The sequence below is a fragment of the Lucilia cuprina genome, chromosome 2 (assembly GCF_022045245.1).
Source record: "Lucilia cuprina isolate Lc7/37 chromosome 2, ASM2204524v1, whole genome shotgun sequence".
Classification (NCBI taxonomy): domain Eukaryota; kingdom Metazoa; phylum Arthropoda; class Insecta; order Diptera; family Calliphoridae; genus Lucilia; species Lucilia cuprina.
In genome coordinates this window covers 24,522,464-24,542,168 of record NC_060950.1, presented here as the reverse complement: position 1 = coordinate 24,542,168, position 19,705 = coordinate 24,522,464, and the positions used below count along the sequence as shown (strand labels likewise).

Sequence of the window (19,705 nt, the reverse complement as noted above, 5' to 3'; positions counted from 1 at the left end):
AAAATCATGTTGAATTAACATGAAACACATATGAAGCAAAATCATAGTTGAAAAATGTTGATTCAACCTTGTTTTAGCCGTTTTTACAATGATTTTTTTCTGTGTGTAATTATCTTTTGCAAAAAAAATTTTTTAATTAAGGCTAATTTAAATATTTTTTATTTCCTTATTTGTCTATTGTCTATACCATCCAATTTCCCTATTAAGATTCAAGCCAGTGTAACTGAATATTTTTAAGGAATATTATTATCAATATTTTAAACAAAGAGACTTGATCCTCAGTCTTTAAATTTTGATATTTCAATATTTTTGAATATAAATTAAACAGCTTAAATTTCCTTAAAAACGATCGGCTCTGAGCCGACTGTAAACTGCCGCCGAGTTATTTTAGCTCAGCTGCCGCCAGAAATTTAAGTTGACTTCGCCCTCTGATCTGAGAAGGAAATATCAAACATCCCTTTCTCTCACACACAACATCAAAAGTTTCTCAACAAAAAAAGTTTCCCAGTGTGAACCAGGTCTATACAGATATAAATTCTGTCACACTGTGCATTTATACATAAAATTAATACTTGCTTTTTTATATATATATATGAATTTCTCCGCTTTTAATTTCATCATTTTTGGTGAGTCCATTACATTTTTAAAATTTTTAAGCCGACTCCTTATTTCACCCATTAGAAATTCAAATTAGACATTAGATATTAACTTAAATATACATTCGCATAGAGATCCAATTCCCATTGAATATAAAAGTTTAGTTCATTATATACTCCACCACTTTTGTGGTATATCGGGTTTGTTCTGATGTTTGTAACATACAAAAATATTCGTAATATACCTACCTTAAAGTAGGTTTAGAATCGTTTTCTGAGTCGATTAAGATATGTCCGTCCGTCTAGTGGCACACACTCCTTTTTGGCCCAAGGACGAAGCCTATTGAAAATGGATAGAATCGGTCCGTTTTTACGCATAGCTCCCATACAGCCGTACCCCTCGAATAGAGCCTTTGGGCTCATAATTAAATTAAATGTTCTATTATATTAACAAAAGTCTGCAAAACTTAGTTCTATAGAATTTTTAATGACATTACCGATTTTTGTAATGATCGGGCCTCATTTAACCCTATCCCCCATACAAACTCCCTCAAGAAAATGACTTGAAATCAAAATTCACTTATAAACACGTGAATTCCTATATCAACATTTATAAGGATAGGTCCATATTTTCCCCTACTCCCCTTTGAACCCTCTTAAAAAACAAATCAAATGCTTTACTTTTTTAAATAATCCCCACTTTTAACATACTGACTGGTGTAGGGTATCATATGGTCGGCCATGCTCGACTATACATTCATACTTGTTTTAATATATAATTTTACAAAATATTATTTCTAGCCTCAATATTTCACCAGCTGGATTAAAGGATAAAAAAGTCCTTTTTAATGAGTTGTGTTAATTTTTTGCCAAAGAATAACAAGTCTTAACCAGAACTCGGTATTTGTTCTGAAAGTTTGAAACGCAAACTAATAATTATTCAACTTAACCAAACCTTATCTTTACTGCAACCACTTCCGGTGAATATGAAGCAAAAACACAAACTTCAACTTATTTATTTATTTGTTTAAAATCATTTTACAAACTCTTTTGTTATTTATTTACACAGAAAACAGGTTTGGTTCACTTTTTATTTATTTACACGAAATTAACTCTTAATAACCGACATAAAGACAAATTTCACTTTTATTTACTTTAATATTTGTTTCAATTTACAATTTTATTTACAAATTTGTGGGATGCACTTGCACGTTTTGTCTTTATTTGTTAAATAAATATTATATAATTTAAAAAAAAATAACGTTTACATACATTTTATATTTGTTTTCTTTATGACTTACTTCTTATGTATGTATGTACACAAGATACACATTCATTGTATGTGTGTGTGTGTGTTTCTTTCTTTACATTTTCATAGTCTACATACAGAGTAAAGTAAACATTGATGATGAACCGTCGAAAGAAAAAAAAAGCATCAGCAACAGGCATGAGCAATATCATGATTGTCTTTTTAAAAGCATGAACATTTTTTCAAAACATCTCACTTTCATGTACAAACAAATACTCTGGGAATAAGACCATTCAGTGAGACCATACAGTCTATGCTCTGTAGTTGAAGCACAGACATCATTGTCTGCCACTTGGTGTTAACCTTCATGGCAATTGTATGCATTTCTGTTAACACTCATACCCAGCAAACAAAACTTTCTAAAATTCTTATTAGACTTGTGCTGGCAATAAGAAAAGCATTATATACTTGGATATTGAACGTGTACGTTATATAAAAAAATTCTTTAATGTTAATTTTAGTATATTACATATATAAATCTAAAAATGCATTAGTTTTTATTATCATTATATAATAAAAGCAACAAATTTTATACATAAAAGTGTGAAAGTTTTATTAATATGCTTACACATGTAAATAAACGCCTGTGTAATGTATTTAAATCGGTGAGTAGGTAAATGGATATAATAAAATTACCGTTCAATTTGTTTTATATTTATTTACACTAGAGTACATAAAGGGAGCTCCGCTTCCCAAATTTCCAATTTCACTGGATTCCTTAAATGCGTTGTTTACTTTTTATGTTTTGCTTTGTTTGTTATTTAGTTCAAGCATACGTACGTGTGACTTTTGTTTCTATGTGTTAGTAACAGCTTTAAATGCTTATAGCTCCCAAAATCCTGAACCGATGTTATTAGTATATATATTCTGCACATCTGTGAACAAATACCTTTAAAATGATATATCTTTGGCCAAAATCGTATGTATACTGTAAAAGTAAAAGGGGTCACAAAAAATCGCTTTGCCTATTAATTATATAGATATGTAAAAGTATAGGTTTTAACAAACTGTAAAGTGCAACATTTGGTGCTTGACAGTCGTTTTGCAAAAAAAATTCAGAAGTAAGACTTATGAATATTGGAATTTGCTGCTGTGGTAAGCAGCAAATACCGTCCGATCGCTAATCAAAATTTGGTAAATAGATTTCTCTAATACAAAATTTCATAGCGATATCGTTTAAACGTGAATTAAGGACATTCATGAAAGTGAGTTTGTAATGGGCGGGAGGGGGTTGGAGGGGTGGTGACAACAATGTGGTTTTTTGTCGAGAGTATATCATTCTTATGTCCACAAAACGTCTTTTCAGAGGCTCAGTTTTATTTGGGTTAGCTGATGGATGAATTTTCGATAATCATCGTTATTAGAATGTGCCAAAACCGTAGGTTTGAATAAAAAGTTCAAAAGATAAGTTAGTTAGTTAGAAAGTAAGTAAGTAAGTAAGTAAGTAAGTAAATAAGTTAGTTAGTTTGTTAGATAGTTAGTTGATTAGTTAGTTAATTAGTTGGGTAGTTAGTTAGTTAGTTAGTTAATTAGGTAGGTAGGTAGGTAGGTAGTTAGTTAGTTCGTTAGTAAGTTAGTTAGTAAGTTAGTTAGTTAGTTAGTTAGTTAGTTAGTTAGTTAGTTAGTTAGTTAGTTAGTTAGTTAGTTAGTTAGTTAGTTAGCTAGTTAGCTAGTTAGCTAGCTAGTTAGTTGGTTAGTTAGTTAGTAAGTTAGTTAGTAAGTTAGTTAATTAGTTAGGTAGTTAGTTAGTTGTTTAGTTAGTTAGTTAATTAATTAGTTGGTTAGTTAGTTAGTTAGTTAGTTAGTTAGTTAGTTAGTTAGTTAGTTAGTTAGTTAGTGAGTTAGTTAGTTAGTTAGTTAGTTAGTTAGTTAGTTAGTTAGTTAGTTAGTTAGTTAGTTAGTTAGTTAGTTAGTTAGTTAGTTAGTTAGTTAGTTAGTTAGTTAGTTAGATAGTTAGTTAGTTAGTTAGTTAGTTAGTTAGTTAGTTAGTTAGTTAGTTAGTTAGTTAGTTAGTTAGTTAGTTAGTTAATTAGTTAGTTAGTAAGTTAGTTAGTTAGTCGATTAAGCTATTTCTGTCCGTCTAGCTGGCTGTTCATGTTAGGACGAAGCCTATTGAAAATGGTTAAAATCGATTCATTATTTCGCCTAGACTCCATACAATCGCACACCTCGAATAGGTCCTTTAGGCTTGTAATTAAGTTAAATGTTCTACTATTTGAACAAATATCGGCAAAACTTAGTTTTATAAAACTAAGTTTAAATATAATTAAGCTGGGAATGAAAACATTCATTCCATCAAAAAATTCGTCGATTAGTCCTAGGCAAAAGTCTTGGTTTAAGCAGAAGTGCAAAAATCCAATAAGACGTTAAAAAGCTCTACACGAGCAGCCCTTTCGCGCTAAGGTTGTTGCTGCTCCTAGAGGCAGCAGAACCTTTTGGTCGTTCGTTAAAAGTGTAAAGGATAATTCTAGTTCTTCAATTCCGACGCTTTCCAAGGACGACCAAACTAAAACTAACCTTTTAGATGAGTTATTCGCAAACAATTCATGCTTGCCGTATAGCGATCAACGACTGCCCGAGCTTAAAGGGTATCAGTAACTAGGCCATATATTTTCTTTCGAGCGCGTTCCGTTAAAAAGGTTCTAACAGATCTCAACATTAACAAGTCTTCTGAACCAGATGGCATACCGGCATTGGTCTTGAAGCAGTGCTCTTCGACGCTGGCTCGTCCATTAGCTAATCTTTTCAGCACTCTGTACTATGCCGCAAATTTCCTGCATGCTGGAAGATTTCTAATGTAACGCCAATTCCTGAAAAGGAAGAGGCTTATAATCATGAAAATTACCGTCCAATAGCAATTTGTTCAACACTTCCTTAAGTTGTGGAAAGTATGGTAAATTTTCATCTTGTTAAGTACTTAGAGACCAACAATTTACTTAACGACCGCTTTCGTAGAGGTCCTTCTACGGAAGACTTACTAGCCTTCCTTTCGGAGAAATGGTGTCATTCAATTTACCATTTTGGCGAAAGTAAAGTGGTGGCTCTAGATATTTCAAATGCGTTTGATGGAGTGTGGCATGGTGCACTTGTATCAAAACTAATTGCCTTTGATGTCAATAAAACCTTCTCTCGATTTATTTCGAGCTTTCGCAGAGATTGCACTATACGAGTTGTTATAGATGGGATCTCATCAAACATGTTCAAGTTTAATTCAGGGATACCGCAAGGCTCTGTTCTTTTCCCTACCCTATTTCTTATATTTATAAATGAAAGTTGACTTCCAACTCTATCTACTCTTTTGTGAATGACAGCAGTATCTTCCATTGTTATTTATTCAATCATAGGTTAAGCCCAATCTAAAGATTGGGGCAATGAGGAGCAATATGAATGAATCACATAATCACGACTTAATAAAAATCTCTGAATGGGGTCGTGTTAACAGAGTCGATTTTAACGCCCGTAGGACTCAATATAGTTTTTTTTAACACATACACGCATGACAGATATTGTTGTTCCATCTGTGGTTGGTGTAAATATTAAGGAATCAGAAACTCTTGATGTTCTGGGCATGAAATGGGCGATGTCCGCTGGACTAAACACATTTTTCAAGTGTCGAAAGAAGCATTCAAGTGTCTCGGTTTTTTGAAACGGAGTAGGACATACTTCACTCCATCTGATCTTCTTACTATTTACACAACTTATATCCTACCGAAAATGGAAAATGTATGGGCCGGAGCTTCGAAGTCTATTTTGGAGCTACTCGACCGCGTAAATGAGAGGGCGAAGGTACTTATCGGTGACAGTAGAGTATCCAAGTCTATTGGTCTCATAATATAGTTAAAATATTATGCTAAATTTTACCACTAAAAACCGATATCGTTCATTTACTATAATACCGACATAATTTCGCGCTGCTCGTTGGACATTTCGTTGCCGAAAAAAATGTCCTACATATAAATACATTTAATTACATTTATTTATTACATTCCATGACACTATTTTTTTCAACTGCAAATAAGAATAAACTTTTAATGGGAAATCCATATTCATTTTAAAAATAAAAAATATTTTAAAATAAAACCACTCACACCCAAAAAAGTTCATTAAACCAAATGCCAAAAAAGTGTTAAGTGGTAGAGAAAAAAATACAATGAAAGTAAATAATAGACGTAAATGTAAATTAACAAAATATTTGTTATTAAACTTTTTATTAAAGAATATGTATATTTAAAATATATGTATGTTTGTTTAAGAACTTAATGGAATTTTTACAAAAAAAAAGAAAAAATCACTAAAAAATTAAAAGAAAAACCAAAACCATTGTTCTTTACAAATGACTGACCAAATCTTTACGTGCCAATTGAGCATAAATAGTGCCATGTGGTTTATCGACTGGTATAAAGACTTCATTATTCTCACCAGGCACTACACTCTGGAAAGGTTTTGTATCGAAATTGAAATAATGCTTGTTGGGCATAGTCATCGAAATAACTGAGATTTCGGGCAAAGCGTCGAGTACTTCCTTTTCTGTTAGATATAAAGTATTCTGGACGGAAGGTGAGGAAGTGCCAACATTTGGATCACCAGCAAATTTCTTTATGATTATATTCTTAACGGTATTCCAATCCTGACAGAATTTCACATTATTGGTGCGTGAATACTCCCATGAGCAATCAACAATGGTACTAAAAATACGATCATATTGATCGGGCAACGAACGGAATTCATCGTTGACAAAGTTAACGAATGAAGACTGTGTGGTCTTTAAGACGCGTAAACCTCTAATGCCGCTAATAACGGTTTGTTTAGGTTCTATTGATAAAAAGAGAAATTTGATTTATATTTATTTTTTGATGATACTTTTTCATTTACACTTACCGGTTCTTCTTAAGACTACATCACAGTAACGCACTTCTGTGGGTGTAAAGATAAAGGCATGATTGTGTTTTTGTCTATTGTTGAATGTAGAAAAGTTCGGGGCTTCACCACAGGCTCCAGTTGTACCACCAACTTGATCTTGACAGATTCTTTGCCAGGGATATTCTTCTACATGAATGTGAACTTCTTCAACGTGTGCGTATTTGTTGAGGAAATGTGAGGCTAAGGTTAAACCAAACTTTTCGGGATTTTCAATACCAAACTTCTTGGCCAAAAGGTAGACTGTATTCTTTTGCGAATCGGTAGCAACAATATCGGAATTATCACCTTTAAAAATAATATATGGAAAGAATGAAAAATTATTAAATTTGTGGTTTAAGGATATATCCTTGTTTAAGGATATATTCTTGTTTGCATTTGATCGTGCCGTATTTTGTCCAGATTTCATAGAATATCTATAAAAACCTAAAAATACTATAGTAATCCCACGATATATAAAGTACTTCGACTAGTTAATAGACACCCTATTCCAAAGATCAGTCAATAGAATATTCAATAGACCAACCAAAATATAAAGCCTGATTAGTCAATAGACTACCCCATAAACCAGTCCATAGACTAATCCTCAAACTGTCCTCAGTACACTCATTTATAGACTAGTGTATAGATTCAAGAGACTTGTTAGCCAATAGCTTAAGTCATTAAATTAGTCCATTGACTATTGATTAAACTAATCTGACTAATTCAGTAAACTAGTCAATTGACTTTTAAGACTAGTCCATAAACTAGTTAAGAGGCTAGTCCGTAGACTAGTCAAAAGGCCAGTCCACAGACTAGTCAAAAGTCTTGTTCCTAGACTAGTCAAAATGCTAGTCCACATACTTGTCAATAAGTTATTCCACATACTAGCCAATAGACTTTTTAACAGACTAATCCATACACTTGTCAAGAAGCTAGTCCATAGACAACTCAAAAGACTAGTCCACACATAAACCGATAGATTATTCAAAATATTAGCCCATAGAATTATCAAGATACTAGTCTACAGAATAGTTAACAGATTATCCCAGAGATCAAAGTCCAGAGTCTAATCAATAGACTAAAATCGAGTAGTGATTAAACAAGCCCATTCCACACTCAAAAATATTTAAAAATTTGATGTACAAAATTACATTGTTTCAGAATTTTCAATTACTTTTAACATCCTTTAAAACCTTTAAAACTACATGATATCAGACGAAAAATCCAAATAGTAACTAATACTAAAAAGTTCTAAACTTATTCAACTATTTTCCTTTAAATCAAACTCACCATGGAAATAATCCTTTTTGCTGTACAATTTCAAATGTGTACCCACTTCAAATTCCTTTATCGAATGCACTGGTCCATCCCTCTTAACATGTAACACTTTGACAGCGTCTTTACCATAGCCATGATCGGATATCGTATATTGATGAGGTGCTTCGCGATCTTGTTGTGGGGCTCCTTTGCCGCTTGGACGTTGCAATGGTCTGGCAAACATTTTGTTTTCAATTTATCACAACTACTTTTTAAACACCCTGTACAAACACTCTCCTTGATGAATTCACCCAAAACCGAATTATTAGGAATCGGTGAAATTTGTTTTGTCTTTGGTACACACAGCTTGTTAAAGTAGTCACTCGATTATGACTGATTTGTTGAAATTAATTGTAATAGACTTTATAGGTTCCTGGCATTAAGATTAGTTTCTTAAAATTCACTTTAAATGTCATGGTTATCTTATGTTATCAGTTTATATTTTTTTGTTCTATATATTTGAGATAATCACCTTATCTTTTTATCATTTAAATATGTAAGTCTGTATGTTAGTAGTTCTAATGAAAAATAAGATGAAAGCAATTATGATACGACTTCTGATTAATAACATTCATATAAACGTACTTTACAGCCACAAACATACATTTCTAGTCGTGTGTAATTATTACTATATATAGATCAAATAGATGTCTGTCTTGATATTTTTAAACAAATTTTAGATTGTTTCCAACCAATGCAAATTAAAATATTATTCACTTTGTATTCTTTGTTCAAAATTTATATTTAGAATTTTATCTACTGCAAGTTTATTAAATGGAATCTGTATTTCCGTATATGCATTTTTACCGGCAGTTGCTTAAACCTTAACCTGGATCGTGTTCCTTATATTTTTAGAGGTATTTTTTTTAATTTTTACGCTGACTTCTTGTAGTTCTAAACAGTACTAAGTATAAACCACTAGACTATTGACAAGACTAAAGACTAGACTATAGACTAGACTATAGACTAGACTATACGCTAGACTAGACTAGACTATAGACTAGACTATAGACTAGACTATAGACTAGACTATAGACTAGACTATAGACTAGACTATAGACTAGACTATAGACTAGACTATAGACTAGACTATAGACTAGACTATAGACTAGACTATAGACTAGACTATAGACTAGACTATAGACTAGACTATAGACTAGACTATAGACTAGACTATAGACTAGACTGTAGACTAGACTATAGACTAGACTATAGACTAGACTGTGGACTAGACTATAGACTAGACTGTAGACTAGACTATAGATTATACTATAGACTAGACTGTAGACTAGACTATAGACTAGACTGTAGACTAGACTATAGACTAGACTGTAGACTAGACTATAGACTAGACTGTAGACTAGACTATAGATTATACTATAGACTAGACTATGCTATACTAGACCGACTTTACTTGATCTCTATAAATACATTCATATATAAAATCTAGTTGCCTCCGGTAATGTTTCTAGTCTGGTAGAGCGGAGGTTAAGGAGTGAACAACAAATAGAGGCCTAGGTGTAGTTCCTCGGATTTGATGTATATACGTCCTCTTTTGGAACTAACTAACTCATTTAAGCATTGTCATCCTTAAATGACATTTATTAAAAAAATATTGTACATATAGGGTTTAAACATTAAACTTTTATTACAATGAACTTAAAACTATTCAGATAAGCGTATTTTTCTTAAATTGTATGGCAATAAAGTGAAATTTTTTATAAACTTAATTTCATTATTTTAAGGTTATAAATTTCATTTTCAACAAAATTGGGTGATACGTAGATAAACAGTCTTTATTTACAAACCGATGAGGGGTTTACTTGAGGACATTAAAATATCATAATTTTAACTTTTTTAGATATTAGATATTAATACACCTTGTACTTAATTTGTTATTAAAAATTAAATATATTTGAAAATTTAATTTTTTTACAAAATTTTTCACTTATTTTTCCAAAAATTTAACATTTTTTCAGACAATTTGTAAGTAGAAACATAAAATGGTAATTTTCCATAAATTTATATATTTAACAATTAACTGTTGACTTTTGCTATTACAATTGTTTATATGTACTTATGTACATAGATTACATCTGTATGTAAAATGACATGTAATCATAATGTTTTTGTTTTCTCATATTCTAAATTTAAATAATATTTTCGTCCAAAATATTATATTCTATCTTTATGTTTACTCCCACCCGTATGTGTAATTAATGTCAGTTGGCACTGTAATAAACATTTTAGATTTAAAACTATTTACTTGAGATTAAGTTAATGTTTTATACGAAATTTTGTTAAGAAATGTCAACAACAGATTTGGTAAATATTATTATTTTTAAATTTTGTTTAGATTTTCGTAAATATGTATATACTTACCTACGAGATAAAATTTGAATGCATTTATTTAAATGTACATTATTTAGAGTGGGTACACGAAAAAAATTCACCAGAAAAAGAATACATCATTTGTAGTCTGAAGATTGATCACTTTAAACCCCTTTGAGTCCTATTGTAAAAAATCTGACTGGTGTAGGGTATCATACGATCGGCTACGCCCGACTATACATTTACACTTGTTTTGGTTTAATTTTAAATAGGCGGAGGTAGTGGACGAGATTATATCCAAAAATCTACATATATATTACAGCCTGTGTCTTATTTAACTAACTCGTTTCGCAAAACCAAGTTATTGTTTAAAAAACACAATATTTTCTCAAACTTTTTTCATTCACAATAAGAAATTTTCATAAATAGTATGACATTGTAGTAGCATTGTTATGTTGAAGTACAATTTTCCTGGAAAATCGTTATATAACGATATATGAAGGGAATTATCATCCAATGTTTAGAAACTCATTTGTCTGGACGTATTTCTTGTTAATGTTCTTGTTATATATTGAAAAACATCGGTCTACAATATTTTGAACAAGTTCCGGAGTAAAAGTCTGATAATGACAGAAAAATTGCAACAGATTTTCTTATTAATATTCCCGTTATAAAGCGAAAAACATTGGTCCTTGATATTTGGACCATATTTCGAAGAAAGCCTTTTAAAATATTACCAGAGTTTCCCCGTTGATATGCTCTACATTAGTATAAATCCGTTTGTCAAATTTAATATAATTGTGCTCGTAATCTTGTCTGAAAAAAGACATACTAACCTTTGACTTATTAATAGCATGCGGGTTACTCATCCTGTTTTAATTAGGGTCTCCAAAAAGATTTTAATGGTTCTATCCACTTTTCCCTTATTCTCTAGTCAATGGTGTTAATTCCCGTTGGAAAGGTTTTTGAGGTTAACGCTCCCTTTCGTTTATAACAAAGCTTACCACTGGAAGAACACTCCTCCTAACTTATTAAATCCAATCCGTCATACATATCCATTCCACGCTGGAATAGGCTTCTGCCTGGATTTGCGATTAAGAAGATTATGTTTTTCACTATTGATTTCCAGACCCTTTAACGGATTCTCGCTGGTGGTTTCTCAAATGTTTTACTGTAACACAATCTCATATATGGGATCAATATCTGTAAGTTCCTGACAATTTCTGTTTCCGTTATGTGCTAATGATATTTGAAAATAGGTCAATTATCTTAAATACAAAATTGGAGATTAAACAACTGATTATCTATATTACAAAAGTCCAGAAAAAACTAGTCCAAATATTGTCTTTATACCCTACACCACTTTAATGGGGAGGGTATATTGGGTTTGTGCTGTTTGTATTATGTTTGTATTATGTTTGTAACGCACAATATTATTAGTCCTATACCCACCTTAAAGTATACCAATCGGCTAAGAATCATTTTCTGAGTCGATTTAGCTATGTCCGTCTATGTAAACCACATGCCGCAATTTTGAAGATAATCGAATGAAATTTGGTACATGATCTTTGTACCAGGGACGAACCCTATTGAAAATGGTTAAGATCGGACCATTATTTCACCTAGCCCCCATACAACTGTACCCCCAAATAGGGCTTGTAAACATTGTAATCAAACTACAGGTCGCAATTTTGGAGATAATTCAATGAAATTTGGTACATGATCTTTTATGGTACTATAGACGAAGCCTATTGAAAATCGTTAACATCGGTCCATTATTTCACCTAGGCCCCATAGAACTGAACCCGCCAAATATGGCCTTTTAGTTCATAATTATGTTTTATATGCTGCAAAACCAAGTTCTATACTAGTCTTGATGGCCCTGATGAACTTTATAATGATAGGGCCTCATTTGACCCTAGCCCCTCTAAAAAACCTCCATCAAAATTTTACTTAAATATCCACAGCTTTATTAAACAGTAAATGACTTTAGTATATCTGAGGCAAGGTACAATTCAACTTAAATGCTTTATTATGAAAACTTAATCACATTTTATTCGTATACAGATCTAGGGTATTATATGGTCGGCCTCGCCCGACTATAACTTCTTACTTGTTTTTTGTTTCTAAAATTTAGTTTTTGAGTTCCCAAAATGCAAATTTTGCAGATAGAACCCCCATTAAGGTTTTTCAATTTAGCTAAATTTAAGAAATAACGAAAACAACTTTCTTCTGCCATCTTACGAGTAACTTTTTTTGTGTACTTACTTTATTTTCATTAAAAACTAAAACTTGATAACAATTTTAGAAGCGTTAATTATCTGTCAAGTCTTTGAGGGCGTGAAATAAGTCACGAACTTATTATTATGTTAGTGGTCTTAGAAATAGAACGCTTATCCGCCATTTAGTTTTATTTTTCTAATTAAAGTAAATCAAGAAAAACATCTGGAAACTTCGTATATTGTCGTATATTGTTAAAAAATGTAATTTAATATTTAACTCTTTCATGTATTTTTTCATTAAAAATGATCGTTATACGTCAAAATAAAGTATGTGGTGAAGTTAAGTTCATAAAAAGTCCAGCGGTTTAATTTTGTGCGTTAAAGGGTTAAAGAAGCGAGTGACGTTCAGATGGGTGTTGAGCTATGTTTTGCTTTATAACAACTTATACTATATATTCTGGGTCCGTTTAAGTTACAAAATTTTGATCCTATACGCGACCAGGTGCATTGAGGAATTTTACATATTATATATCAAAAGTCCGCTGAAGAATATAAATCGGATTTTCAAACATTTTTATATACAAAACTTTATTTACAATTTTACATATTTAATATTTACATAAAATTAATATTTAATATTTAAGACCTTATTAAAAAACGCGGTTAAACAATAGCTTTAACTAAATAACAATCTTCTAAATTACAAAGTATAATTAAGGGTATACCATCGGAACCATTCGATAAAATTAAACTATTATCTTTATGCCAAAAATCGGTTAAAGGTATAGACATTTGTAAATTTGGAAAATAGCCAAAGGTTAAATGACGCCAACCCTGAATATAAGAATATTTATAAATATTATAAACATTTGAATCTTTTTGCGATAAAACCAACATATAGTAATCTTGACGCAAAGAAAATATAACCAATTTATCGATATATGATTTTAAAGAAATAATTTGAAAGATTTCATATTTAACGAGCCGCATATTAAATTCATATATAAATATACGTTGACATTTAGAACAGCTTAAGATCAGCTGTTTCGTAGAGGCTGTATTGGGTAATTCAATCATTTCCATAATATCATAATCACCATCGATAATTTGTTGTAATTTAAACAGCTGACTAGTAAAGTTATAATGATATATTGTTAAAGCCGGGTGATGTTCAATTAGGCCATTAGTGATGAGTATATTTAAATTGAAAAATTTATAAAATTTTATTTGTTCTCCGATATTTTGTGTCAAACCTTGCCAATCGTTAATTGTATTATTTTGTATGGAAATTTTAAATATTCTCACTTCATTGCGTTTCAAAGAGGGCCAATCTAAGGCATGCAATAAAACAAAATGTTCTGAAGTGTTATCGTAATCGTTATCGAAAATATAAATGTTTTCTATATGACGTTTCATGCCAAAGACTTTCAATAGTTTATGACCACTTATGCTAACTTTTGATTTTACTTTACGATGTTGGAATTTACAATAGTTTTCAACTTTAATCGAAATTTTCTTAGAGCTTAACGTTAAACGATTGCTGGTTATATTTTTTAAATAAATTTGATTTTTCTGTGGCAAAGAAATTTCCAAATATTCTTTTTCACAACAGGATAGACGTGATAATTCATAAAGTACCGATTTATTTGCTATAAATCTGGGATTATCTTGCCATTTTATAGAAGTATTTAAATCATAATCCAAATATATAATATCTTTTGCTGATGATGATGTTATATTTCCCTTAAATTCCTTTAAGAATCTAAGAAATTCTTCTTTATTTTTTCCCGGTATATCTTCTCTATCGGAAAATGATCTTTGTTGGAAATTTGAGTTGAGATTTCTAACCACTTGTAAACCTTTAGCAAATGTTGCTTGATCGATTAATAAATTTTCAAATTGATAGTTTTGTTCTTTCATTAGGGTGTTACGATACAAATCCATTACATCTTTATCGTTAATGCGCATTATATGAGCCGGACCCGCCAGTTCTAAAGATTTTTCTAGGGTTTTATGGCCCGTTATGGTTTGTAAATAAGCACTGTGTTTAAATACTAAATTATCGATTGATATGCCATTGATTGTTTGCAATAAGGCTTCTTTTTCGATAATTAAATGTTCAAAACTTAAAACACCAAAATGTTCTAGACTCGGCCCCTTAAGGGTTAAACGATTATCCAGCAAATACTCCAAACTCATATCATTGATATTTTTTATATGCAAATTAGCATCTATAAACAATTCCTGAAGTTTTAAACTAGGCACCGATGTATTAGGCTTTAACTGATATATTAAGGAAGAATTTAAACCATTAATTAAACCGTTAACCTGTAAATGGCCTATGCTCAGAGGTTGTAAGAATTTCAGGGGACCCAATAAAGGCAGTTGACTATTTAAACGATATAGTGAGTGATTGAAACGTAAAATATCAATATTATTAAATAATTTAACATTTACATAATCTTTAGCTTCTAACTTTTCCAGATATAGAGAATTAAGGAACACCTTTTCTCCTTTTATAAACTGCTTTAAAGAGGAGTTCTTAAGCAAAGCATCTTGCTGGATAAAATCAATATCTATATGGGGAGGAAATTTTAAACGGGTTTGCATTTTTCTTATTAAAGGTTTAGACATCTTAACATTGCCCGTTATGGTCTGATCTTGTTTAGATTTAACAGCCATTTTAAACAAATATTTCAATAGTTCCTGTTGGCTATTATCGCCAATAGTTAAGGGCCAACTGGCATTATTTATAATATATAAATTTTTCCAAGATTTAAAAGACAACTCTTTAACTTTATCTGTTATATATAATAATTTTTCGTAATCCTCCAAATAACCCTGTAAATTTCCACCAATATTCAATTGTTCAACTATAATATCACCCTCGATTTCGGTAAGATTTTTTCTTAAATCTATAAAATCCAAAACATCGACATTATTTATACGCATAACATCCATATTAGAAACATTCATATTATCGAAATGATAAAATCCGGTTATCAATTGAGGTTTGGATTTCATAAGAACATTTTTTAAAATTATTTCCAAATCTGAACCGTTAATATCTAAAGTCTCAAATTCTTTGGTTATAGTTAAATCATCGTGGAAACATACTTCCCCTTCTATTTCGGCATTCTCATTAATGCGCACCAAATTTTCCACATAATCATTCCAATATACGTTATTAATATATTCCAATTCCAAAGCTTCTGCAAATTGTACATTACCTTCGACTATAAGATCTTTATGTAATACCAAACGTTCTTCCTTAACATTAAGTTTAGTGAAGAAGGTATCAAATGGTATACCATTAATTTTATGAAAAACTATATTGGACGTCTCTACCATATGAGGCACATACAAACGATCCATATAATAATCATAATTAAGTAAATCTTCCAACGGCAAATTATTCAAATAGGAAGCCTGTAATTCTTGCTTCACATAAGAAGAATTTTTCACCTTAATCTTAAGAAAAGATTTTTGATCTTTAAATTCTAAAGTTTCGCTATCATTTAAGAGGTTTTTGAATACAAAATCTTTTACAGGTTTCTTATTTATGGACAAAGCTTGCAATTCAATAACCGTTATAGGTGCCTCAAATTGTTTTATACCCGTTATATTAACCTTATCTCCATGACGTATGATATTTTCTTTAATTTCCGATATTTTAGATTTATAATCACGACATATAACATCCCTCTCGACATGGGCATTCATGAAAACTACCAATAAAGGTTTTTCATTTTGCACCTTATCCACCAACATATGTTGCTCGGTTTTGTGATCATTCAAATAGTTACTTTCCAAATATGGGGCCGTTACCTTGGCCTCATCAAATATTATGGGGAAACTGAAATTCTTTGTAATTTACACATTTATTATATTGATTTGTTAAAGTTTTATAAAATACTTATGTTTTTATATTATACTTACCTGGTTTTCTTCTTTTAAGAGATATTTTTGTTTAATTTCTTGCTCATCGTATATCTCTTCGCCTAATAAGATTTTAGTTTCATTGTTGCTCTCTCTTCTTAGATTATTTACTATCAAACTTCCATTGATTATGACTTTATTGTTGTAAAATTGTTTGAATTCTATTTCATCGGGATTGATCGCAAGTCGCTCAACCTTTGTATTATCTGGCAATATAAGATCTCCAGAAATACTCAAATGATGCATTATCACAGGTGCTTTAAATGGAAGGGAAATCAGTTTGAAATTTTACTTTAGTTATAGAAAGAATTAATCTCAAATTATGCATTTAAAACTACCAAATTTACTTCTTTTTTACTAAGGACAAGAATAATATAGCAATAGACATTTTAAATACTTTTTGGTATCGAAAAATACCGAGGTACATTTTCAGGAAATTTGCTGTAACCTTTGATAAAAAGTCGTAGGATGTGGACTTTATATAGTCTAGGCTATAGTCTAGTCTATAGTCCAGTCTACAGTCTAGTTTATAGTATAGTCTATAGTCTAGTCTATAGTCTAATATATAGTCCAGTCTATAATCTAGTTTATAGTTTAGTCTATTGTCTGGTCTATAGTCTATTCTATGGTCTAGTCAATAGTCTAGCCTATAGTCTAGTCCACAATCTAGTCTATAATCTAGCCTATAGCCTAGTCTAAAGTCTAGTCTGTAGTCTAGTCCATAGTTTAGTATATAGCCTAGTCTATAGTCTAATCTGTAGTCTAGTCCATAGTTTAGTCAATAGTCTAGTCTGTAGTCTAGTCTATAGTCTAGTCTAGTCTATAGTCTAGTCTATAGTCTAGTCTATAGTCTAGTCTATAGTCTAGTCTATAGTCTAGTCTATAGTCTAGTCTATAGTCTAGTCTATAGTCTAGTCTATAGTCTAGTCTATAGTCTAGTCTATAGTCTAGTCTATAGTCTAGTCTATAGTCTAGTCTATAGTCTAGTCTATAGTCTAATCTATAGTCTAGTCTGTAGTCTAGTCTATAGTTTAGTCTATAGTCGTGTCTATAGTCTAGTCTAGACTATAAGTCTGGTCTGTAGTCTAGTCTATTAGTCAAGTCTATAGTCTGGTATACTTATAAAGTTTTTTAAAGCTATAAAAAATTAAATTATTCTTACGACTTACTCTCAATAAACGTGTCATTGCCACTGAACACAATATCATCTTCGAAAACCAATCCGTTCACTGTTTTCGCCTTCAAATCGTGAACGAAGAAACGTGATATCATCAAATCGGCATGAATAACTTGAGGATGTTTCAAATTAAAGAGATTCGAAACAGTTAAACCATTTAAAACTGTCACTTTTAAATGGTCAATATTTACTTGAGACTGCAACACCAAACGTCCTTGAATCAATTTATCACGATTCTTCAAAAATAAAGAATTATAAAATGTATTCCAAGAAACGCCATTAATGAAGTCCACTTTTAAATGTTTAACACGTATAATAGGAGTTAAATCGAAAAATAAATCGGGTATAGAATGTTGACGTGTATCGCGCGCATTATGAGGCAGCAACAGTTCGGAGGTATTTAAATTGTGAGTTTTTACCTTGGGTTTAATATTAAGGAATTGTTGCTGAGAGTTGGTACGATTTAAAGAGAAACCTGTTAAGAAAGAATTCAGTTAAACTGTATTAAATTATTTTTTTTTTTTGTGAAATACCTTCTATAACATTTCCGGAATATATCAAATTTTTAACTTTCATTCTATGAACCTTAACACGATTTGAAATTTCTAAAGTTATATTAAATGGTCCCTGATTATCTGAACGTTTCGAGCGCTGTGGCAGATAAGTTTGCCTTAGGCTTGCAACTTTTTGCAACACCTGCTGAGGACTTCTTAAATATTCACCAACTACTTTGATAATACCCACATTGCCAGCATGTAATATTATACGTTCTGTCACTTCAAGATCTTTCAGTTTTGGTCTTATAATATGCGAAACTTTACGTAAAACATCCATATCCACTTTACGTTGTAAAAGTATACTGCGTAGTTCACCAATTGTAGATTCAAACAGGTGTTGGTGGCGAGTTGAAGCTAAAGTTTCTGTAATATATAAAATTGTATGAAAAGCAGTATAAATTAAAACAGAATATGCTCTATAATAAGATTTTGATACCTTCCGGCTCAGATTGATTGCCTGTTGCTAAATCCCTGACATTAATCTCCATCTCTACTATACGCATTAACATTTTAAAAGGTCTCTTATAAATAAGCAACACATAATCCTCCTTCTCCGCATTTTGGTGACCCAACAGGTTAGTAACTTCCAGTTGATCCGAAACAAAACTGCCATAACAATCTAAACGATGATTGGTAAATATCATTACTTGATTTTGACGCGTAGCACCCACAAATCTCGATGATGAAGACAACAGATCAAACGCAAATTCTTTGGGAGTACGATGTCGATAAACACTAAAATGACCATCGGGCATTTGACGAAAAGAACTGCATTTCTCTTGTTTACTCGAACAAGCTACGATCATGTTACGATGGCGGTATGTGAAAATGTGGACTATTCGAGATTGTACTGTTAGAGTTTGTTTGACTTGCAGGCGCAGTGTAGAGGGAGTTATTTCATAAACTGTTAATATGGTCTAGAAAGGAGGTAAAGGATTTTAAATTTATTGTAAGTTATATTAATTCTTTTCTAGTTTTCTACCCTGCTTTGGTGTTTGATGGCCCGTCCTGTGACTAAGTACTTTGTTGAGGCTCCAACAACATTGACAACGTGTATAGCAGGAACTGTTATTTCTTCGATGGGATCAAAGTAAGTATTAAACCATTCAAATGTTCTGAAAAGACAATGAAATCGAAAATTAATATATACTTAGAAATATGTAGAATTTAATTATTTAAATAATTAAGTAATTATTTAATTTATTAATTGACCTATAAACTAACTAACTAACTAACTAACCAACTAACTAACTATGTATCTATCTATCTATCTATCTATCTATCTATCTATCTATCTATCTATCTATCTATCTATTTATCTATCTATCTATCTATCTATCTATCTATCTATCTATCTA

General features: G+C 31.2%; 2 protein-coding genes across 2 annotated transcripts in view; both read right to left on the bottom strand.

Moving 5' to 3' along the window:
• Positions 1–6,126: 6,126 nt before the first annotated feature.
• LOC111689741 (uricase) lies at positions 6,127–8,470 on the bottom strand. The gene is made up of 3 exons (XM_023452201.2): positions 8,095–8,470; positions 6,784–7,110; positions 6,127–6,717 (listed from the first exon to the last, which is right to left on the bottom strand). The coding sequence occupies exons 1-3, from the start codon at positions 8,303–8,305 to the stop codon at positions 6,233–6,235; spliced, it is 1,023 nt and encodes a 340-aa protein (XP_023307969.2). The 5' UTR covers positions 8,306–8,470; the 3' UTR covers positions 6,127–6,232.
• Positions 8,471–13,337: 4,867 nt separating this feature from the next.
• The window catches only part of LOC111677697, a 14,224-nt gene continuing 7,856 nt past the window's right edge, over positions 13,338–19,705 (bottom strand). The window contains exons 3-8 of the mRNA XM_023438863.2: positions 19,330–19,462; positions 18,784–19,264; positions 18,324–18,710; positions 17,783–18,265; positions 16,614–16,870; positions 13,338–16,538 (exon numbers count right to left, since the gene is read on the bottom strand). Of these exons, the coding sequence (XP_023294631.2) occupies positions 13,338–16,538; positions 16,614–16,870; positions 17,783–18,265; positions 18,324–18,710; positions 18,784–19,264; positions 19,330–19,462 (4,942 nt within the window). The remainder of the gene's footprint in view (positions 16,539–16,613; positions 16,871–17,782; positions 18,266–18,323; positions 18,711–18,783; positions 19,265–19,329; positions 19,463–19,705) is intronic.